This window comes from Physella acuta, unplaced genomic scaffold (assembly GCF_028476545.2).
Source record: "Physella acuta isolate Inbredline_101_S28 unplaced genomic scaffold, ASM2847654v3 ptg000072l, whole genome shotgun sequence".
NCBI classification, from domain to species: Eukaryota; Metazoa; Mollusca; class Gastropoda; family Physidae; genus Physella; species Physella acuta.
The window spans coordinates 347,313-372,978 of record NW_026731592.1 but is presented as its reverse complement, the minus strand read 5'-3'; the positions used below and the strand labels follow the sequence as shown (position 1 = coordinate 372,978).

Sequence of the window (25,666 nt, the reverse complement as noted above, 5' to 3'; positions counted from 1 at the left end):
AATTAGTACTTCCGGTCAACGAAAGATACTAAAAATTTGACAGAAGGCAGAGAATTAGATCTTTTACTTATATGTACAATTTCATTTATCTATGTGAAATACACACATACACACACATAGACATACGGGCAAGATTGCAAAACTATGTTTTTCCGACTCAGGGAGGTATAAAACGTCGAGATTTCTAAAAATCTCGATTTTATTTTTGCACGATTACAAGACTTTCTCTATACTCGATACGAGAAAGTAAAATAATAGCACTATAGTTAATTCCCTTTAAAATACTCTTTCTACCAAAACATTTTATAATTACGTAATTGTATTCACACCACTAATATTTATACTAATCACTAGTGTTAAACCAGTCTAAGCCAAAATATTATTTAACGATTAGATTCATATTAGTTTAGAACGTTTTAGCAATGTTCATGCATACACTATGTGTTTAATGTTCTTTTGTCAATTATGCTAACACCTAACAAAGGCAATAGGCTAAAACTTTAAAGGCAGTATATAATTTAAACCAAGCCTTATTTGTAATAAGTTGACGAAAGCAAGAAAGGCTTTTTCTTCTTTAAATACGTAGTGTCGAATCTACAGTGGTGGAAGATGACTAAAGGGTAAAAATTATCATAGACTTAAGGTCATACCATGGGCTCTCGTCAACTCTCGTCGTCCCCTCTCGCAGTATAGATTCGAGGCGTAGAAAAATTTTTGCTTTGCTCATGGTTACGTCTCGTGAGAATCTGCTCCTCGAGTTAAATTATCAGGAACAAGGGATATGCTTTCCTGGACGTTCGCACTTCTAATTGAAATGTGTAAAATAATTTCACGCCCGTTGTACGTATCGAAAGCACGTGTAGGCCACTAATGTTGGGGAAACTCGTGTTTTCAAAGAGCGCATTGTAGCTTCATATACATAGACTCAACGAGAAATCGCTCTGCGCTCTATGTGCGGCCGCTGAAAGGACTACTATAATCTCAGAATTGACTGCAGGAGCAACCCCAACTTAATTAGTGCGAACTCTAAGTCTCGTTACGTACCAAAAAAGTCATTTTGACATTTTTTCCGGACTGGCTTCAGAGACGTAGCCAGATCATGAGATAGCACAGCCCAGGGGCGTAGCGAGAGGGGGTGCGGGGTAAAAAAATTAAATACATTTTAAAAAATGTGAATACATATACACATGCGTATGTACTTACTAATATATATATATAATTTTTTTACCGGGGGGGGGGTGACACCTAAACTGCCGCACCGGGTGATCCCGACCTCGCTACGCCACTGGCACAACCTACTCTTCCCTGCTTACGTCATTGAACGGGGCACCATCCCCTCCCCGGCGCGTCCATAGCTAGCGATATTGGGAAGTCCATACTTATTATAAGGGAAAAGGCGCCGGTAAAAAAAAAAATTGGTGGAAAGATCTTGGTAAATATGACAACGGCGGCCATCTTGAAAAATTAAACCCTCGTAGGTTTTCCACCATTCATAAACATTATATTTTAAGTCCAATAAATAATGAATTCATAATCTTCTTCCGTATTTTGGGGTACTCAGATAAAATGTTTAAATGCATATCTTCAAAATAATTAATTATGAATTTTCAAAATTTGTGTCCGTTCAAAACACTTAATTTGGGGGAATTTTTGGACATTAAAACTAGTGTTTTTAATGGCCCCACACAAAGGGATTTATTTTTGAAGATGGCCGCCGTTGCCATAGTTACCAAGATTTTTCAACAATTGTTTTTAGTGGAAACACATATGCAGATGTAGCTTAAAACAGCTAGAGAGAAACAATTGTTTCCTAATAAGTATTAAACAAGTTTTTTTTTACCGGAGCCTACCCCCATAGTATGGGTAGTTGTGACAACAACCGCGGACTTAACTGGACTTAATCCTTCATTGCATGTGTGACCTACTTAGGTTTTTTTTAAATAGTTTAATTTTATTAATATTTAAATGTGATAGTATACACAACTGCTCGTGTTACTCATGTTTTGGCTCCATCCCCCAGTGGTCCTTCACATTGGAATCAACATCCCATAATTTTAGGGTAATATAAAAAGGAGGAATTTTCCAGACACGAGGCGCACAAGACACACAGACAGAACCCATGGCTCATAGCATCCATGTTGAGTTAGGCCGTAGATAAGTAATAAAGTTGTAATTCATTGGGTTGCGGCCCCTGTGGGACCGCAACTGATGATCTAGTATTTTGGCATGCTCCTCGGTGAGCGATTTTACCTGTGTCCCATGTCATGTGACATGGAATTATGGGTAGTTTCCTGACTGTAGACGTGTCAGTCAGACCCAAGGCTGCTGTGGACACGGAGTGTGACGTTGTCTTAGGTAGAACATGTAGACCTAATGAAGATAATTTTATGTTTTATATTACTGTACTACTCCTACTAATGCTGCATGTTGCAGACTAGGGGTGGAGTATCTTCGTTAGATTACTTTTCTGTATTATTCCCGCTAGTGCCGCATGTTGCGCACTAGTTAGGTGTTAAGTATTTATTTAAGTAGTTTTATTACTTATCCCCCCTTGGCTGGTAACCATATGTGTTACAATTCTTGTATAGTTTTTGGATTGTATTTTATTATTTAGACGTGTTTGGTTTTTAGAAAGTTTTCAGATTGGTTAAAAGTTTTATTGGTTTCAGAAGGTCTTTGTATTTATATTCAAGCTAAGACATTAGATTCGAGTCTACGAAGAGCTTTTGTTTCTAGTAATCTTTTAATAGTTTCATATAATTCATCAGTCTAGAACCATCCCAAAAGAATCCGGGTGTTGCGTAATATTTCTCAGTGGTAGAGTTACGTAACACATGATTAATAATAATACAAACTTTTTGCCTTCATATAACTGGACTAAATCCTACATTGCATGATTAATGATACAAATCTTTTACCTTTATATAACTGGACTAAATCGTACATTGCATGATTAATGATACAAATCTTTTACCTTTATATAACTGGACTAAATCGTACATTGCATGATTAATGATACAAATCTTTTACCTTTATATAACTGGACTAAATCCTACATTGCATGATTAATGATACAAATCTTTTACCTTTATATAACTGGACTAAATCCTACATTGCATGATTAATGATACAAATCTTTTACCTTTATATAACTGGACTAAATCCTACATTGCATGATTAATGAAACAAATCTTTTACCTTTGTATAAACTGGACTAAATCCTACATTGCATGATTAATGAAACAAATCTTTTACCTTCATATAACTGGACTAAATCCTACATTGCATGATTAATGAAACAAATCTTTTACCTTTATATAATAACTGGACTAAATCCTACATTGCATGATTAATGATACAAATCTTTTGCCTTTATATAACTGGACTAAATCCTACATTGCATGATTAATGATACAAATCTTTTGCCTTCATATAACTGGACTAAATCCTACATTGCATGATTAATGATACAAATCTTTTGCCTTCATATAATTGGACTAAATCCTACATTGCATGATTAATGATACAAATCTTTTGCCTTCATATAATTGGACTAAATCCTACATTGCATGATTAATGATACAAATCTTTTGCCTTTATATATAACTGGACTAAATCCTACATTGCATGATTAATGATACAAATCTTTTGCCTTTATATAACTGGACTAAATCCTACATTGCATGATTAATGATACAAATCTTTTGCCTTTATATAACTGGACTAAATCCTACATTGCATGATTAATGATACAAATCTTTTACCTTTATATAACTGGACTAAATCCTACATTGCATGATTAATGATACAAATCTTTTGCCTTTATATAACTGGACTAAATCCTACATTGCATGATTAATGATACAAATCTTTTGCCTTCATATAACTGGACTAAATCCTACATTGCATGATTAATGATACAAATTTTTTGCCTTTATATAACTGGACTAAATCCTACATTGCATGATTAATGATACAAATCTTTTGCCTTTATATAACTGGACTAAATCCTACATTGCATGATTAATGATACACATCTTTTGCCTTCATATAATTGGACTAAATCCTACATTGCATGATTAATGATACAAATCTTTTGCCTTCATATAATTTGACTAAATCCTACATTGCATGATTAATGAATGATACAAATCTTTTGCCTTCATATTTCTAAAGTAAATGGACTAACTAGATGCAGAAAAAAATTATTTCTACAGAAATGTAAATATTTTATACAATATTGCAAGTAACAACCGTAACACGAAAGTTAATTGATGATAAAAACAGTTTTATGTAATTTTTCAATGGCTGCATAGGAGGTTTAGGGTTATAACGTCTAGGTTTGGGTTTGGGTTTTGTTTTAGGCCGAGGTGAATGCTTAGGCTTAGACTTTTTCTTAAAGTTAGGATTAAAGTAAGATATATGTCAATATCCACCAAAAGAGCCACACTATCCACGTAAAGATCCACACTATCCACCTAAAGAGCCACACTATCCACCTAAAGAGCCACACTATCCACCTAAAGAGCCACACTATCCACCTAAAGAGCCACACTATCCACCTAAAGAGCCACACTATCCACCTAAAGATCCATACTATCCACCTAAAGAGCCAGAAAAAATGCTCTGTCTCGGACTATATTCGGATCCTAGGGGTCGGCGTGGTCGAGTCGGTAAAGCTCATGGTTGCTAAACCGAAAAGTCTCGAGTTCGAACCCTCGGGCAGATGAGGCTCTTTAGCTGGGGACAGCCACTCTTCTAGGAGAGACAACTCCGAAATCAAACAACTGCTGCCTTGTAGTTTGTTCTTGGTTGGACATAGGCTATGAAAGCAAATCCAAAAAGAAAAGCAGGCTGAAATCGGAGTCAATGGCGCATAATCAGTTGACACGTATCCTTAATTGTGTTGAAGGGGTATCCCTTCCAACATTAAAATTGAGAACGAAGAAGAAGAAGGACTATATTCTGTACCTTTGTCTGAACTTGGCGATTAAATATCACTTTCTGTTTATATTGAAACATTTTTTTATGGAAAATTCAAATCCTGGGTTAACTTTGTCTATAGAAAACTCCTGTGTTAAGTTCTTGTATAGAAAACTCCAACCCTGGTCATGTGATAAGATAGATGTCGGTGTGTGAGGGGGAAGGGGCGGTAGATGGCAGACTGCAGGGTTCAGTTGGGCGTTCAAAAGCCACTTAAGATACCGTCTGGCTAACGATTATTGTGTTTGATGGGAGAACCCCCAACCTCTGTTTTTGGCGGGAAACGTACGGCCGTCAGGACGGTGATTACCCGGGCAATTATGGCCGTTAAATGGCGATTATCGATTGCCCAAGTCTGCTTACCCTATCCTCCGTATCTGTTTCGATTTTACTCTTTTGTGATAGGTGGTTCAGGGGAAGTAACATATGATAAGCTCCAACAAGGGAGAGAAGTGTTATCTGTTATGTCGTGTTATTTTTGTAGCGAGCTAATGCGCCAGAATTACATGTACAGCCAGTGGGTTGGAGTGGGAAATGTCTAGCCGGCACTTATCTTATGAAAACATTGTTTACTTTTTTTTCAAATGATTTTATTTTTCTTTTTTAACGAAAACCTAAACCCTATGACCAGATTTATGATTTGTATGTTACCCTAAGCAATTTTTACTGTGTTATGCTTTTGAAAATCTGAAATACTCAAAAAAAAATAAAAAAATTAGAAGTTCTCAAAATAAAAAACCAAATAACCAATCCAAACAGTATCAACCTAAGAACGAGCGTACAAAGAAATTGGACACACAATTTTAAGCGGTCATTTAAAATAGCCCCAATTTTAAGCGGTCATTTAAAATAGCCCTGATAAACTCCTAGAACTACAAATGGTCTTGAAATAAGGACAGAAAAAATATCAAATTAAAAAAAATAAGCTGAGGCTGTTATCTAAGAAATGGATGAGTCTAATTATTAGTAGGCACTACTTTTTCAATCAGATAATTAGTAGGCCCTACTTTTTACTTTCTCGTATATACGAAGTATAGAGAAAGCCTTGTTTAATTTCATTATATCTTTAACTAACATGTAGGGATGATGGTCAACAATTCGTTTATGAAAAAAAATCTAGATACAAAAGCTACTGTGGCAGGTTTACAGTTACAGGTTCTATACCTACTACCGCAGGTTTATAACAAACGCGGCAGGTCTGTATATTACAATATCTACAACAGCCTTTGGACAGTTTCATTCTAGCATCTCTTCCAAATTGGCTGTGCCCCCCCCCCCCCCCATATATCCCATCGCCCTGGACGAAATAAAAAAAAAAGAAACAACCTGTGTTTGTCCCGCTGTAATTTTAAGTGTGCCCCCCCCCCCCCCCGATATGTCAAGTCCGCTCCCCCCCTCCTAGAGAGGAAAATGTTTGAAAGAATAAGTGTCTTGGACCAACAGTGGCGGTTGTAGTGGTAGGCTGTTGATAAAACGAACAGCCGGCTGTCTCAGCATCTTGATCCAGCGAACAGCCGGCTGTCTCAGTATCCTTATCCATCGAACAGCCAGCTGTCTCAGTATCCTTATCCAGCGAACAGCCGGCTGTCTCAGCATCTTGATCCAGCGAACAGCCGGCTGTCTCAGTATCCTCATCCAGCGAACAGCCAGCTGTCTCAGTATCCTTATCCATCGAACAGCCAGCTGTCTCAGTATCCTTATCCAGCGAACAGCCGGCTGTCTCAGCATCTTGATCCAGCGAACAGCCGGCTGTCTCAGTATCCTCATCCAGCGAACAGCCGGCTGTCTCAGCATCCTCATCCAGCGAACAGCCGGCTGTCTCAGCATCTTGATCCAGCGAACAGCCGGCTGTCTCAACATATCAATGCAGTAGGCTACGTGTCAGGAAGAGTTCGCATCATAATCTTTGGCTAGAGAGATATTTAATATACAAATAATTTTTTTTTGGTGCGCAAATATGCACCATGTTAAGTCCTATCGAATGTTTGTGTAATTGAACCTAATGGCGTATCATCCCCGCCCCTCCCCCTACAAACTAGGCTTACTCTGACATAATAACGTATCACTCCCCCACCTCCATTTTCTAACAACAAAAACCTCTCTAACTTAGTAGCCTTGACCTTTATTGTTTCGTAAATTACAAGAAGGAAAGCTAAAAAAAAACAATCCGACTGACAAAGGCTGGGGGAGGGAGTGGAAGGGGGAGGGGGGACGGAGCTGGCTCTAATTTACATGCTCGAATGCATCCTCGGATGTTGCAGAAGTTTGGCGCCGGGCCGCTCACCTTCTTAACGAGCGGCACGTGCGGGAGAATGGGGTGACGTCAGAGTGTTATGACAGGTAGCGGCCAGGGAGGGGGAAAAACGTATTGTTGCTGGTGTCGCCATCTTGTGCGGCGCTCAACCCTACCCGGGGGGGGGGGGGGCTCAACCTAACACAGGGGGGGGGACCTCAGTCCAACACTGGGGGGGGGGGGGACTTCAACCCTACACAGGGGGGACCCTCAACCCTACACAGGGGGGCGCTCAACCTAACACAGGGGAGGACCTCAGTCCAACACGGGGGGGGACCCTCAACCCTACACGGGGGGGGGGGGACCTCAACCCTACACGGGGGGGGGGGGGACCTCAACCCTACACGGGGGGGGGGGACCTCAACTCTACAAGGGGGGGGGGGACCTCAACCCTACACGGGGGGGGGGACCTCAACCCTACACATCACGGGGAGCATTGTGGATGGCTCCTCCTGCGTCTGATATGTGGGGGAGTTTATCCTAGTTGCTACATGTGGTTTATGTGGAGGTGGGGGTGGGGTAAACATTCACTGGCTGCCTCTGTTTGTTGAACTTAATTGAAACACTTGCAGGCGGTAGAGTCGACAGGAATTCCACACACTGACAACATCATATAGGTTCTAAATCTAAACATATTAATGGACACACAAAAATTCTTTTTTCCTCCTTTAGTTTTTTAAATGACACGACAAATGATGAAAACTTTTCAAGACCATTTTAAAAACGAAAACACAAACATTTTCTAACTAAACTGGTGAAAGATAATGCGATAAATATTTCACTATCGGTCGGTCTTTTCGCCATGTCGGTCTTTCATATGTCGGTCATTTGTCTGTCGGCGTTTTGGCTGTCTGTGTTATGTCTAAGTCGAGTCTTTTTTTTCTGTCAAAGTTTTAATACGTTCAATAATTATCTAACTCACAGACTGAAATGATTGTGAAATTTTTATCTGGCTCTAAATTTTAGGATCTAATTTATTTTTCTCAACTTTAGGCTTTTGTTTTTCTTTTATCTTTTCTTTTCTTTTTTCAACTTTTTTTTTTGTTGTTGTTAGAATATCTGCTTTTCAGTTTATATTTCCATAAGATTTTAACCGTTTTTAATCTGAAATTATTTTGTTTACTTAAACTTCAAGCACTTCCGCTGAATGATGTTCTGTATTTATTTACGTATTTGCTTTCCTGACCTTAAAACTTCGAGATCTTTCTATCACTTCTCGGCTGTGAGAGCTACACAAAGGGGAGGCTACTGGGTTGGCATTGTACAAGGGGAGAGAATTAAACCAGGATGTTTATCATAAAGGTGGAAGTGAAAATATATGTAGGAGTTATGGCCCTTGATGAATGCCATGTTTTGTTTTGAGTAGATTGTCGTGATGGTGATTTTTTAAATATGGAGGTTGTGGTGTGTGTGTGTATGTGTGTTTGTGCGTGCGTGCGTAGATTTGTGTTCTGAAAAAAAACAACAACTTTATTTGCGTTTTAATTTGATACAAAAAAAATTATTTTAAAAAATAAATGCATTTGTAAATAAATGACTGGATTCGCATGTCTGGATAAATAAAGTAGCTATTTTTAACAGTGCACATTCCGTGTGATTAGATAAACTCCAAAAGCTGAGCTTATGTAGATCAAGTCGACAAACTGAGCTTAGCCTGGGATTCCCCCCCCCCCCCCCCCCTTGCTTGTCCTCAGAACGTCAGAAAAAATGTGATTGCCAGAAATCATCTCCGGTACAGCTGAAAAGTTTCAACTTTCACGCGCGCCTAGTGAGAAATCCCCCCCCCCCGCCATCTCCCCCCCCCCCTCTCACGACCTGTTTTACGCGTCACAAAACCACCTGCCGGGAGACTGTAGGTATCGTCCAAACTCAGCAATAAACGATTCCCAGCATGCCAGATGCTGGGTGCCAGACGGACCCTGGATGCCAGACGGTTGCTGGACAAACTTCTGCCTTTTGTAAACGTGTCAGAGACCCAAACAAATGCTAGGGGGTGGGGCGAAAGGGGGGGGGGGTCGAGACCCAAACAAATGCTAGGGGGTGGGGTGAAAGGGGTCGGGGGTCGGGAACAGAGTAAGATAGGGGACACCAGCTATTATTCTTGATGTGAAGTCAGATGGGAACAAAAATCTTGTGTAAATATATCCAGGTCATACGGCTGGGTTGGGGGGGGGGGGGGGGGTGGAGGTGTAGGGCGGGGTTAAGCTCACAATGGTGTGAGCTACGGGTTGCCCATGTGATGTGGGGTGGGGGCGGGGGTTACCACACGATGAGAGCTACGGGTTGCCCATGTGATGTGGGGTGGGGCGGGGGTTACCACACGATGTGTGAGCTACGGGTTGCCCATGTGATGTGGGGTGGGGCGGGGGTTAGCACACGATGTGAGCTACGGGTTGCCCATGTGATGTGGGGTGGGGCGGGGGTTAGCACACGATGTGAGCTACGGGTTGTCCATGTGATGTGGGGTGGGGCGGGGGTTAGCACACGATGTGAGCTACGGGTTGCCCCCCCCCCCTCCCCCGAAGGCCCAGCCTGCGTGAACCGTGTTTGTTAGCTTTGTGTTGGGTAACAAAATCAAGTTCTCACAGCTACGTCAGCTGAAGGCTTCAAGAAACGCGACTGCCATCAGTATTTTACTGTCCCGTGTACCTGAATCTAGTCTGTATGAAGTCATTGAGTCAAACCAGCTCTATTGAGTATCCAACTGTAGTGTGTAAGAAGTCATTGATTCACCACAGATCTAATGGGTACCTGACTAATCCGCAATACGTCCCTGAGTCTACCCAGCTCCAATGGGTACCTGACTCTAATCCGCAATACGTCCCTGAGTCTACCCAGCTCCAATGGGTACCTGACTCTAATCCGCAATACGTCCCTGAGTCTACCCAGCTCTAAAGTACATTAGCACGGAGGATGTCATTTTGCCCTCTTCACACTGATATGTGCCTGCTAGTCTATAGGTTGATCATGAGTTCACCCAGCTAATATGGGTACCTGTATCGAGTCTCGTAGTTTGTCCCTGAGTCTTCCCAGCCCTAATGGATACCTGACTCAAGTCGACTAACGTATAGGCTACTTGGCATACCTCCCACAAGACTTATTTATAAGCCACAGAATCAGATGAACTCTGCTTCACTTAAACAATGGACAATCTGGTCTGACAAGGAATCTTACGTTAAAGCAAAACATTTTCCAAAATTACACATAACTTTTCTTTAGCCATTGTTTTTCTAGGTTATCATCTTTAAAATTTAGCACGTAAAAATAGTTCTCAAGTATTTTCATCTCATAATAGAAAAACACATCCAATTCAATCTGAGTGAGTGAAACATAACACAACCACTCTACGTAGATCCCGTTACAACTCACGTTTAAACTGTATTTACCGCGAGACTCCAACTTTTTAACTTTCACTCCGCATCATAATATTTACCGCTGTTTTTTTTTAGTGCGCTCTGCCACGTTCGTGACGGCCACAGTGTCACGTACACACGGAGATGCAAACTGATACCCCTGGGTGAGAGGGATCGTGATAACACAGGAAAACAATCTCGCAACTTCTCGCTCAGCCGCCCGAGATGTCAAACAATATTGTGTAAATCTCGTCGAATCTCGCCGTGTGTCGTGAGATTAAACGCTATCGCGGTCAATCTGTTAAAATCTTGCGAGATCTTGCGAGATCTTGTCAAATGGCGTTGCACGTAGCTGCAACTGTTAGCAGAGTTAGCGCCTGAAGCAGACACAAGGACCAGGAAACTTTAGAGTCACGGTTCCTTTAGGTAGAGTGAGACGTTTCTTCATGTCTACATGCGCGTCAAATTTTACTTTCTTACTGCTCAAAGATTGGTTGTTACAAAGATCTTGCCCCAAAAGCTTAATTTTTGCATGATTTAAATGTCCTTAAGACTCATAGACCCAGCTTCGCAAAGACCCAGCTTTGCAAAGACCCAATGTCTCAAAGACCAGGTGTATCACCCAGCGTCTCAAAGATCCATTCTCCCAAAGACCCAGTTTCTCAAAGACCCAATGCTATAAACTCTCAGGACTAATTATATCTTCTTTACACGATGTAAAGAAACCACACTCCCCCCCCCCCCCCCCCCCCACATGCCTAATAACTAACGGCTCCCATTATTATTTTTCTTAACCTGACGTCACTTCCGCTATTTTTCTATTCCCTCTACATTCCACTAAAAGCGGTTACGGAAATACTAACTGTCTTACAAAAACACAACATTTGTCACGACAATAAATTCAGGGGAGAAAACCTCGTATAGTCGGGAGATTGGTTAGTTTGTCTCGTCATACCGAGTGCTCGTTCTTTCCTGAAGAGCAGCAACAGTTGTAGCGGAGGAAAAAATCGGTTATTTCATGTTGGTATTTCTTTTGTGTACGGCGATGACGGAATTTGGGGTTGGGTTTGGGGTTTAGGGCGCTGGTAGAATTGGGTTGGGTTTAACAGATGGTAGAATTAGGGAGCAGGATGGGGTAAAAAGACTGGTAAAATTAAGGGTTGGGCGGAGTTTCGAGCGCTGTAAATGAAACAAATACGGAGCCCACGCCGTTTGACAGGTGATGACGTCAGGACATTTGTTACGCCAGGGATGGAACCGGAAGTTGAGAAAGTTCTCAACTTAAACTTTAGCTGCTATTATAAGTTGTTTATGTTACAGTTTATGCTGAGTTAGTGCATCAGCTGCTTTTCAACACCCCCTCCCCACATCTCTGCACCCCATCTCCCACCTCCCTAAAGTAACTTTAATTTAACTGGTGTTTTTCTTATCGACAATTAAATTTACATTTCATATTTTAAAAAATATTCAATTTCAAAGATATCAAAAGATGGTGATGGTGTGTAGATGGTAAAAGTGTGCGGGTCGTAAAAGTGTGTGTGTCGTGATGGTGTGTGGGTCGTGATGGTGTGTGGGTCGTTAAAGTGTGTGTGTGTATGTCGTGATGGTGTGTGGGTCGTTAAAGTGTGTGTGTGTATGTCGTGATGGTGTGTGTATGTTGTGATGGTAAATTGCACACGTTCCGGGTTTTAGTTTGAGATGGTAGATGTTAGATTGTAGATGGTAGATGGTAGACGTGATGACAAAGGCTGGTGCTGGTTAACGCACCGCATGCAACGATCCACGGAATGTCGTGACTCCCGCGGCGTGAAGTGAAGTGAATCTGACGTGAATCGTGAGGGCTGAACGCCAGATTTTCTTTTAACATACCCACGGCAGAATGTTATCTGGATGGAGTCGGGGTGAAATAACGGACGACAGGTTCATTTCTAGCAGACGACCCGGGGAGACCCGCAGGTACCAACGACCCCCCCCCCCCGGGGGTACCGCTGGCGATCTTATCGGGGGTCTGACCCAGGTCCGCAGATGTGAGAGGAATGCCGGACGGCGTACCGACATGACGGTGCCGGAACTAGGATCCCGTCGGTCATTTTTGTTCTGACGTCATTTTTGTCAGCTGTATCCATATGTTTACAAGGGGGGGGGATGAAGGAGTTTGTGGTGTGAATGCTGTTGGGGGGGGGGGGGCGCCACTTTCTATGCCCGATCTATGACCGGTTAAAACCTGAAGTAGTTATAAACTTGCGATTTCAAATAATCAACATATTTGGTTTTTAAAAATAAAATTACAATCAAGTTTGCAAGTAACTTGTCTCTAATTATCGTCATTAATTCACCTCCCCTTTCCACCCTCATCTCACCCCCCCCCCCCCCCTACACCCCAACTCATTTCTTGTGCCCCGCACTCACAGCCTTAGATACTCTCAAAATCACATCGATAAAAAATGTCATGGTCTAAAAACCGAAACATTAATTTCTTACCCGAACTGACACAAACTCTTCGCTTCCTTCTCCACCCCCTCCACATCCTAGTTTTATTTTAAAATGTGATGGCTTATTATCACTCTCTCACAAATTAAACATCATTTTTTCAAATCAATTATTACTTGATGTTTGCAATTAACTTGATTATACATTTTAATCAGGCTTTTAAAAGTTTCGCACCTGAACTTAAATCACAGCTTTAGCCCCTTCTCCTGACGCCAAAGTGACGTTTATTTTTTACCCCGTTGTTAATTAAAAATTGTAATGCTCTTTATCCATGCTCATTAAACGTCCTAACATGGTAATTAGCTTCCGCAATTAGAATAATTTAAGCTGTACTAATTTGCATAATTTACTTTGGCGTGCAAATATTGGCGTTATGTGAACATATAAAATGTTCTGTATGCGTGTCATTAATGAAATGAAGAAAAAAAAATAAACGTCAAATCAAGTTTCGAACACGTCAAGTGTTCTTGTGTAAAAATAAACAAGTCAGAGAAATATTGATTCGTTTGTTGAGAAATATAGGTTGGGTTTTTTTTTTAAATAAGTTACTTATGAACTTTTATATAATGCATCCAGGTTTTTTGTAATTATATGACTTTCATCTTCACAACAAGTACAAGTACCATTAGATAATTTACTTGGCTACTTAGTCATGTAAATATTTATTTTAAAAAAATTATGTAAGAACAGAAAAAAATAAGTATATAATCATAGGGAAGGCGTGGTTTAGGGTTCGGATCCCGGACTCTAGTCCATAGAATGTTACGGATTCCACGCGACTCTGACAGTTAACTGACGTAAGGAACAACCAAGGCAGCTGGGTATAGTGCTGACCCCATTATACCGTTATGTCTTTATTATTGAAACATATTAACTCTTTTTATCAGTCCTGTGTCTAGGGCACGAACGGAAAAAGATGATGATGAAGTATATAATTGAAATTGAATATACTTCTTTTCAATATTCGTATTTTGTACGTTTGTGTGTGTGTGTGGTATGTGTGTGTGGTGTGTGTGTGGTGTGTGTGGTGTGTGTGTGTCTGTGTGTGTGTCTGTGTGTGTGTCTGTGTGTGTGTCTGTGTGTGTTATGGTAGACCTGTCCACGGTAGGCCTTATCTGACCACGGATTGTACTATTAATGTTATACTTCATTTAAAACGTGTCGGCCTTTGCTTCGTGACGGCATTTTTTTTAAATGAAAAATTTTGGCATGAATTAGAGAAAGACATTCATGTTAACTACATGTTTCCCATTAAGCGCTAATCCAGTATTGAAAACCACAAACAGTGAAGAGGTGTAACAAATCAGAATAAACCAAATCGTAAACTTCTCTTAATATAGACTAAATCTTGGACTTCTGACAGAATAGACTAAATCTTGGACTTCTGACAGAATAGACCGAATATTGGACTTCTAACGGAATAGGCCAAAATCTTGGACCTGAGAGAATAGACCAAATTTTGGACTTTAGCCAGAATAGACCAAAACATTTTTTATTTAACACAAACAAGTTATCTGTCCCCCCTCCCCATCCCACTATTGAAGGTGAACTTGTTTACATAAAACTTTCAATTCTATCTAGCGCCCCACCCCACCATTTTCATCTCCCCTTACCCCCTCCCCTTTTCGCTTATATCTCTCCAATTAACACCATATTGACGGACATTTTTGATAAGTTTATTTTTAGCCTACTCGTCTTCATGGCGCTCTCAGACGAGATAGCAGGCGCCATTGTACCTCAGTCGTCGACAACAAGTTGTGGAGGGGTAGGGGGCGTAGCCATTAACTGGCGGTCTTAATATGTGGGGGGTGGAGGGCGCCCGGGGGGAGGCAATTACGCTCGATACAAGCACGTTGATAGTAGTCAGATGAGAGGGGGTCGTGACAGCGGGGGATGATGGGGTAGATGAAAATAACGACAGGGATGATGGGATAGATGAAAATAACGACAGGGATGATGGGATAGATGAAAATAACGACAGTAGGGGATGGGGTAGATGAAAATAACGACAGTAGAGGATGGGATAGATGAAAATAACGACAGGGATGATGGGATAGATGAAAATAACGACAGGGATGATGGGATAGATGAAAATAACGACAGGGATGATGGGTAGATGGAAATAACGACAGTAGAGGATGGGATAGATGAAAATAACGACAGGGATGATGGGTAGATGGAAATAACGACAGGGATGATGGGATAGATGAAAATAACGACAGGGATGATGGGTAGATGGAAATAACGACAGTAGAGGATGGGATAGATGAAAATAACGACAGGGATGATGGGATAGATGAAAATAACGACAGGGATGATGGGATAGATGAAAATAACGACAGGGATGATGGGTAGATGGAAATAACGACAGGGATGATGGGTAGATGGAAATAACGACAGTAGGGGATGATGGGTAGATGGAAATAACGACAGTAGGGGATGATGGGTAGATGGAAATAACGACAGGGATGATGGGTAGATGGAAATAACGACAGTAGAGGATGGGGTAGATGAAAATAACGACAGGGATGATGGGGTAGAGGAAAATAACGACAGGGATGATGGGATAAATGAAAATTACGACAGGGATGTTTAGGTAGATGAAAATAACGACAGATATTATGGGATTGATGAAAATAACGACCGGGATGATGGGGTGGATGAAAATAACGACAGTAGGGGATGGGGTAGATGAAAATAACGACAGGGATGATGGGATAGATGAAAATAACGACAGGGATGATGGAGTAGATGAAAATAACGACAGTAGGGGATGATAGAGTAGATGAAAATAACGACAAGGATGATGGGGTAGATGGAAATAACGACAGGGATGATGGGATGATGAAAATAACGACTGGGATGATGGGATAGATGAAAATAGATACCTGACTGAAGTCAGGGAAGTAAAAGCGGCTGGGCACATAAGGTGACCATACAACGCCGACGCTTCGTACTCCGGGGTCACGTAAATCGTCAGATCTGAAAGTGTTTTTTTCCTTAAAAAATGAAAGCTGAAGTTCCAGTAATCTGCCGTCTCTCACACAGCACATACTCACATACATACATACTCACACACACACGCATACACTTACACACTGACACAAGTCAGACAAATGCTTACAAAGTGTGATGCTGGGCACCCCGTTCTGCGCATGTCAAAATTAGATTGTAGTCACGCCACACTTCTGATGGCGCTGTTGTGTACATGAAGGGTTCAAGGAGATAAAGGGACGTAATTTTTAGGATAACTTTATCTGATGAGCTCCCTTGCTGGTGGTCTAGACAGGGGAACAAAGTATGCTTAGACCTGATCTATGTGCTTGATTCAGTGGGAAGTCGTGTTAGTGTAGGCTCTAAAAGTTGGTTCTACAGTGGAGTCAACTGCTCCACCAAAAGTATCAGTTCATGCCTGTGGCCTACAGATCTAGATATTATAAGAACCGCTCCTATCTGATAAGGTATTGGGGTGATGGGGTTTGAGAACCCATTGAACCGCATATCAATTCTTGTCTAGGTATGTCTACGCCTCTCTAGGCCTGTCTAGATATGTCCAGGCCTGTCCAAGCCTACCTAGTCTTGTCTATTAAACGAATATTTTATTGCGCATGGCAAAAATTAAAATCACCTACGCGGAAAGCTGAATGCTGATTGGATAATTTCAACGTTGGGTCGCCTCAGTCTGAAAACCTTATCTTGTCATTGTATCACAGCCCAAAATATCACAGGGAATAATGTCCACTGAGACTTTCTCGGCTGTATATCAAACCGTTCCACATTTCCCCGGGGAAAATACAAGGTGTAAATTAAAGAAGGACAAGATGGGTTAGACAGGTTTGACAAATGGTTACGTAACGACATATGCCAGGCTGATCACACGTCAAGCATAAATCTTAATCCCACGTCTGCTGGCTCAGGGGTTACTTAATAACAGAAGGTCAAGGCTGGGTCATTGTGGTAGGTCTGGTTGACTTGGGTCTGGTGTCAATAAACATGGGTCCAGGCTGGGTCATTTGGGTTAATCCTAATTAAATGTTTGTTATTTTACCTTCAAGGAGCGCCTACCATTTTGCCTATCACGACGGGCAGTTTTTTTGTTTCTAAAGTTCATTGTAAATTTAAATGCGGCCTTTATTTCACCTGTAAGAGGACAGGCATTCCTGCTTTCTGTAAACCCCCATCAACACCAGTAAAACACCCATTCATGTGTTCTGTAAACCTCCACCAACACCACTAAAACACCCATTCATGCGTTCCGTAAACCCCAATCAACACCAGTAAAACACCCATTCATGCGTTCCGTAAACCCCAATCAACACCAGTAAAACACCCATTCATGCGTTCTGTAAACCCCCATCAACATCAGTAAAACACCCATTCATGCGTTCTGTAAACCACCACTCATTGCATCAACACCAGTAAAACACCCATTCATGCTTTCTGTAAACCCCCATCAACACCAGTAAAACACCCATTCATGCGTTCTGTAAACCACCACTCATTGCATCAACACCAGTAAAACACCCATTCATGCGTTCTGTAAACCGCCACTCATTGCATCAACACCAGCTCCAGTTAAGAAACAGTTTCAGACACTGGATTTACCTGCACGCTATATAGTCGTATCTATTTGATTACTCTTCATTTCCCAATTACCGGAAGTGTAATTAATGCGTATGCTTAACATAATTAATGTAATCGGACTAATAGGTGTCTACCTTCAGTGCTAGAAATAAGATTAGGTTTAGCGTTAATCCTTATGCACTACTTTTTCAAATATCTTACCAGATTTTCTTGACTATCATACCCCTCCACCACTCCCCTAACCGGCTCAAAAAAATCTATTTGGTTAATCCTTCCTTAAAGTATACACTCAATGCTACTAGGGTGATGGATTTCATGACCGTAGAAGAGGAGTTGTAATTAGTTTTAAAGTAAACAGCTCGAGTAACACAAACAGTAAGGGGCTACAGTTACTTGCGGGATTATGGAGGTTACAACTCGGATACCCTGATCATATACACAGAGAATTTACCACTTTAAATCAGAGAATTTACCACTTTTAATTAGAGAATTTACCACTGTTAATTAGAGAATTTACCACTTTTAATCAGAGATTGTATCACTTTTAATCAAAGAATTTACCACTTTTAATTAGAGAATTTACCACTTTAAATCAGAGATTGTATCACTTTTAATTAGAGAATTTACCACTTTTAATTAGAGAATTTACCACTTTTAATTAGAGAATTTATCACTTTTAATTAGAGCATTTACCACTTTTAATTAGAGAATTTACCACCTTTAATTAGAGAATTTACCACTTTTAATTAGAGAATTTACCACTTTTAATCAACACTTCGTAATTAGAACACTTAAAGAAATTAATTAACACCATCTTTGTGTGTGTGTGTGTGTGTGCGTGTGTGTGTGTTTAGATAAATAACGCAGACGGGAAGGTAAATAATGGTTTTTAAGATTGGCCCAGAAAGAAAGGAAGTTTCCTGACCGGCGCAGACATCTTCTTCCGGTCGTTAATAAATTCTTATCACGTCTTACCTCCCCTGAAATTATACACCCCTGTGGTGTCAGAGGTGGGGTGGGGGTGGGGTGGACAAACAAACAAACCAAAATTATCAGATGTTTTGAGAACCCCAATGACCCCACCCCAAGACCCCACCCCCAACCACCACACCAGGGGTGGAATAACTCGGATATGCTATCTTCTGGGTCTGTTATCTCCCTTGCCCCCCACCCGAGCCACACCCTTGTTATGATTTAACAACGTGAATTGTTTAAATATGAGTTGGGCTAGAATAAACAGGGTACTGATTATCGCATGAGCTGGCTCCACCCCCGGGTTCTTTGATGTCACAGTGGATAGACTCACTACGTCAGAGACCAGATTATAGTCCATTGTATTGGAGAGTCTAGATCCCCCATCTTTTCATAGACTCTTTCTCACATTCACACACATTTGTATGAAGTCGTCACGTGGGTTTCCCACAGGATGGCTAGATCCCCCATCTTTTCATAGACTCTTTCTCACACACACTCTCTCTCTCACTCTCTTTCTCTCACACTCACATATTTGTATGAAGTCATTACGTGGGTTTCCCACAGGAGGGCTAGATTTCCCCATCAATTCATAGAAATTCACACACACATACACACATACTCTCTCTCCCTCTCTCTCTCTCTCTCTCTCACACACACACTCACAAACATTCAGTCTCTCTCTCTCACACACACTCGTGTATGAAGTCTTTACCTAGGTTTCCCCCAGACTTTTGCCCCCCCCCCTCCCCTAGTGCACCGCATCACGTGATCTGGACACTGGGTCTGTTAGGTCATGGAGGGGGGGGGGGGCAGTTTACGGTCTTTATCCTAGGTTCCAAACTAACTTTTTACTACGTCATCCTTCACCCTATCATGGACTAAACTGCCCCATCTGTCTTAAAGTCATGTAGCTGTCCCTGCTGTCTGTACGCTTATCTGTACTAATCCCGTACTGATCCCGTATTTTACTCACCAGAAAACTGCGTTAATCGCCACGACAACAACGAACAGTGTGAGCTCTGGGCCCGTCAAGGTCACTGTGACACGAACACCTGGATGTTGAACAAATGCACGCGTTCGTGTGGGCTCTGTTATAAAGGTGAGTACATTCGTCTTGTGGGCTGTGTTATAAAGGTGAGTTAAACTCGTCATACACCATGTCCTTATGTTAAACTCGTCATACACCATGTCCTTATGTTAAACTCGTCATACACCATGTCCTTATGTTAAACTCGTCATACACCATGTCCTTATGTTAAACTCGTCATACACCATGTCGTTATGTTAAACTTGTCATACACCATGTCGTTATGTTAAACTATCCACACACCATGTCCTTATGTTAAACTTGTCATACACCATGTCCTTATGTTAAACTTGTCATACACCATGTCGTTATGTTAAACTTGTCATACACCATGTCGTTATGTTAAACTATCCACACACCATGTCCTTATGTTAAACTTGTCATACACCATGTCCTTATGTTAAACTTGTCATACACCATGTCGTTATGTTAAACTTGTCATACACCATGTCGTTATGTTAAACTTGTCATACACCATGTCGTTATGTTAAACTCGTCATACACCATGTCGTTATGTTAAACTTGTCATACACCATGTCGTTATGTTAAACTTGTCATACACCATGTCGTTATGTTAAACTTGTCATACACCATGTCGTTATGTTAAACTTGTCATGTGGACAATGTTGTTTTGTTAACCTAGCCAAACAAAATGTCGTGAGACGTGGACCTATGTCGTATTTTCGAGATGCAAGAAGCAAGACAAAAACTACATGCACAAACATAAATGTTCTCCGATAATGTTGGGTATATTCAACACCTGTTTTGTCCCTAGAGCACCCAACATCAAATGTCCGACAACTGTTTACTATCAAAAGCACAATTTAATAACATATAGCTACAACATCCAACATCTACTATCCTACACCCAAGAACTCCAACATCAAATGTTGTACGTCCAACAGCCCAATTTGACATCCTATACCTACAACATCTACTATCCTACATCCAACAAATCCAACATCAAATTTCCTTTCAACGTCCAACATCCCAATTTAACAACCTATACCTACAACATCTACTATCCTACATACGACACACCTAACAACCAATGCACTACAACTTGTAAATCCAACATCAATTTTTCTACATCTATAACATCTCACAACAAAATTTCCGACAGCTTGATATCCAAACAACAAATGTCCTACACTTATGACAACAGCAAATGTCCTACACCCATTCCAGCAACAAATGTCCTGCATACGTCAACGCCCGACCACCCATTGTGTTTACAGTTGCGTCTATTTAAAACCAAATCAATTTTCTACAAGCCAGCCAGGGTTATCGCCCTGTGTGTTGTCAAGTTACTTCCCCTGACCAAACGTGAGCCGTCTGCTGGCGCGTGGGGGTCAACCCTAACATCTGAAGTGAATCTTTAAACAGTGGGGGCCAACCCTAACATCTGAAGTGAATCTTTAAACAGTGGGGGCCAACCCTAACATCTGAAGTGAATCTTTAAACAGTGGGGGCCAACCCTAACATCTGAAGTGAATCTTTAAACAGTGGGAGTCAACCCTAACATCTGAAGTGAATCTTTAAACAGTTGGGGCCAACCCTAACATCTGAAGTGAATCTTTAAACAGTGGGAGTCAACCCTAACATCTGAAGTGAATCTTTAAACAGTTGGGGCCAACCCTAACATCTGAAGTGAATCTTTAAACAGTGGGGGGCAACCCTAACTTCTGAAGTGAATCTTTAAACAGTGGGAGTCAACCCTAACATCTGAAGTGAATCTTTAAACAGTTGGGGCCAACCCTAACATCTGAAGTGAATCTTTAAACAGTGGGAGTCAACCCTAACATCTGAAGTGAATCTTTAAACAGTTGGGGCCAACCCTAACATCTGAAGTGAATCTTTAAACAGTGGGAGTCAACCCTAACATCTGAAGTGAATCTTTAAACAGTTGGGGCCAACCCTAACATCTGAAGTGAATCTTTAAACAGTTGGGGCCAACCCTAACATCTTAAGTGAATCTTTAAACAGTGGGGGTCAACGCTAATATCTGAAGTGAATCTTTAAACAGCCTGTCTTGTGGGGGTCAAACCAAACATCTTAAACCAATTTTTAAATAGACGTCTTCACACCGTTTGACAGAAGCCCTCTCTGGATGGCTAGAAAATTCTTTGAACTCGATTCTCATCGATTACTTGTACCCACGTATTCGTGGGGAGGGTATCGATACTTTATTTATATTCGGAGCTTGTCTAATAAACAATGCCACTTAAACTTTTTAGAATAGAACCAATTATAGGCATCGCTATGGAAATAAACAGCCAATCATTGGATCTGTTACAAAATGCAGACAATATGTCGCCTTTCATTTATTCGACGCAGCCAATCATTGAAATCGTTACAGACACAACAGCCAATACTTTTTATTTTTAACAAACTTCACAAAAACTAAGCCACACCAATCTTATATCCAACACAGCCAATATTCCCTCCCTTCCCCCCCCCCCCCCCCCCCCCGAAAAAATGGCATCCCTAAAGTCGGTCACGTGATAAAATAACAATCAAAGATGTCCACCCTGACCTCTTGCTTGCATGCACATCTCCCCCCCCCCCTCCCTTATTGCTCTGGATTCATTTCAATGACATTTTTACCTCGTTAGGAACCTCCCCTCACCCCCCCCCCCCCCTGTTATGCTATCTCACTCCTGCTCTATATGAAAATATGAGCAATATTTAAAATTAAACTTGTTTTGTTTCTGTAGATTCTATTTTAAACTGGCTCTGCCTGTCAATGATAGGAAACATACACTGAGAAAACTAATAATGTTAATATGCATGTGTGTGTATAATTTTGTTTGAAAATTTTTACTACATCTTGGACCTGTACTTACATTTTGGACTACTTGTAATAGTTTCTGTCAGATGTTGTGACATATCTCACGCATTTGGCACATTTAAACATGAGTGAGTTCTTGTTTGAACGATGAGCGTGCAAGTGTGTGGGATACATGAGCACCTCCTCCACCACATTGCTCCACCCCTGCCCCTCTGCCCCCACCCAGCAGTACCCCCTACACCCAGCAGTAACATTGCCCCCCCTCCACCCAGCAGTAACCCTGTCCCCTTCCTACACTCTGCAGTAACATTGCCCCCCCTCCACCCAGCAGTAACCCTGTCCCCTTCCTACACTCTGCAGTAACATTGCCCCCCCTCCACCCAGCAGTAACCCTGCCCCCCACACATCCAGCAGTAACCCTGCCCCCCACACATCCATCAGTAACCCTGCCCCTATATCCCCACAGACCTGGACGCCAACGAGAGGTTCCGGCTCATCCTGGACGAGTTCTACGACTACAAGTCTCGCGAGTTCCCGGAGTACGCGACCTTCGTTGGTTACCATAACTACGACGACTCGCTGGAGTCCTTCAAGATGGAGGCGTTTGACCGACGAAAGGTGAGTGCTGGTGACGATGGTGTGTTGTCAACATATCTTTGTGGTCAACTTGTCTTTATGGTCAACAAATCTTTATTGTCAACATATATTTATGGTCAACATGACTTAATGGTCAACATATATTTATGGTCAACATGTCTTTATGGTCACCTTGTCTTTATGGTCAACATATATTTATGGTCAACATGACTTTATGGTCAACATATATTTATGGTCAACATGACTTTATGTTCAACATATATTTATGGTCAACATGACTTTATGGTTAACATATATTTATGGTCAACATGACTTTATGTTCAACATATATTTATGGTCAACATGTCTTTATGGTCAACATATATTTATGGTCAACATGACTTTATGTTCAACATATATTTATGGTCAACATGACTTTATGGTCAACATATATTTATGGTCAACATGACTTTATGGTTAACATATATTTATGGTCAACATGACTTTATGTTCAACATATATTTATGGTCAACAAATCTTTATTGTCAACATATATTTATGGTCAACATGACTTAATGGTCAACATATATTTATGGTCAACATGACTTTATGGTCACCTTGTCTTTATGGTCAACATATATTTATGGTCAACATGACTTTATGGTCACCTTGTCTTTATGGTCAACATATATTTATGGTCAACATGACTTTATGGTCACCTTGTCTTTATGGTCAACATATATTTATGGTCAACATGACTTTATGGTCACCTTGTCTTTATGGTCAACATATATTTATGGTCAACTTGTCATTATGGTCAACTTGTCTTTATGGTCAACTTGTCATTATGGTCAAATCGCCTTTATGGTCAACTTGTCATTATGGTCAACTTGCCTTTATGGTCAACTTGTCATTATGGTCAACTTGTCATTATGGTCAACATATATTTATGGTCAACATGTCTTTATGGTCAACATATATTTATGGTCATGACTTTGTAATCACCTTGTCTTTATGGTCAACTTGTCTTTATGGTCAACCGGCAGAAAAAAATATCAGTACTGCACCAACTTTTGAACGAAGCTACGCCATCTTGTTTAATTAAAATTAGTTACGACGAATTAGCTCCCCGTAATTCTAGAATTGTTTGCGACAACTTGGGTCTTCTCCCCCCCCCCCTCCCCCAATGACGTTCTCGCCTGGTTGGCCAAGTTGTCCCCAGCGGCCAGTGCAATTTGGCAACTCAAGTCGCGCAGTGCAATATGGGTTTCCCCGTCCAATCCTCTCACAAAAGAAACTGACGTCAATTTTCTTTTCCAAATTCTAGTTTCTTCCCTTCCTTCGGGTCAACTCCACTCGATTTTTATGAATCAAGAAGACGATAAATTGGCGAGTCTAGGTGGTGCTGGGGTGCGGCAGGCCCAGGGCGCTACTATATTACATAAATATGTTGCGCTAAACCGATGGTTCCTAAACGTTTTCTCTACGTGACTGCCTGGTTTCACAAAACAACATTGTAGCCTCCCCTACCCCTCCCATCCCATACATTGTTTTACCCAAATTTTTATAGCTTTTAGTACACCCAAAACATTATTTGGTCTACACTCTACACGTTTAAGAGGGAGGGGGGGGGGCAATTACCATTCGATCAGTTTTTTTAACTGAGGAAAGAAGTCAAAGATAAATCACTAAGATTATTTTTAAACAGCCAGTCTTGAGACACAACTTTATTATTTTTTTTTAAATTATTGGCTTATTTATACTTATACCTGCATGGGCCTATCCTAGTGGTTATTTATTTTATAGTTTCCAGGGGGGGGGGGGGGATGGTGCAACGAGGAAAATGCTCAACCCAAGATTGCGCAGACAAAATAATGCACAAAAACCAGCTCATTATACTAATACAGCTTCATATTTGGGTCAATTTCATAAAAATATATATTTTATTATGCTACGTTTGACACGTGGTTCATTCTTTACTGACGTCATTGAATTTTCAATTTAAAAAAAAAAAAAATTCCCACCCGTGTTACGCCCCTGAGTGAGATGTTTCCAAACTTTTCTGAGGGCGGTTACCACAAGCTAAAACCTGGGAGTAAACATATACTCACCCTTTGTAAGTGAGACGTATCGATAAAAAACGCACACACATATATCGCTAACTGTAAGGTCGGTCAAGCGTGCACGTGTGTGTAAGATAACGAGCGTGCAGGTGTAAAACAAAAAGCTGTGGAGCGAGAAGTTTGTTTCCACGAAAGTCACTCACACACACACACACACACTCACACACTCTCTCTCACACACACACACACGTGTCATTTTATTACTGTAAATCATAACAAAGTTGTCTCATGTTGTAAGGATGAAGAGTTGATGTCGTATATAACAAAACGACGAAGATGATATTTGTGCTTAAAATAGTTCTAATTTATGTGGTATAAAATAAGCAATTCTCATGTAAACTATCACCTACTCTTTCGAGAACTCTATGTCTAAGGTAAAATACCACCTCTGTTTTAAGTCTTGATGTTTAT

At 40.9% G+C, this 25,666-nt stretch overlaps 1 protein-coding gene across 1 annotated transcript in view; it reads left to right on the top strand.

Annotated features, from left to right (window-relative positions):
- Window positions 1–25,666, top strand: part of LOC131952693 (uncharacterized) — a 70,881-nt gene that overhangs the window by 25,180 nt on the left and 20,035 nt on the right. The window contains exons 2-3 of the mRNA XM_059315469.1: window positions 19,655–19,777; window positions 23,023–23,174. Coding sequence (XP_059171452.1) covers window positions 19,655–19,777; window positions 23,023–23,174 — 275 coding nt within the window. The remainder of the gene's footprint in view (window positions 1–19,654; window positions 19,778–23,022; window positions 23,175–25,666) is intronic.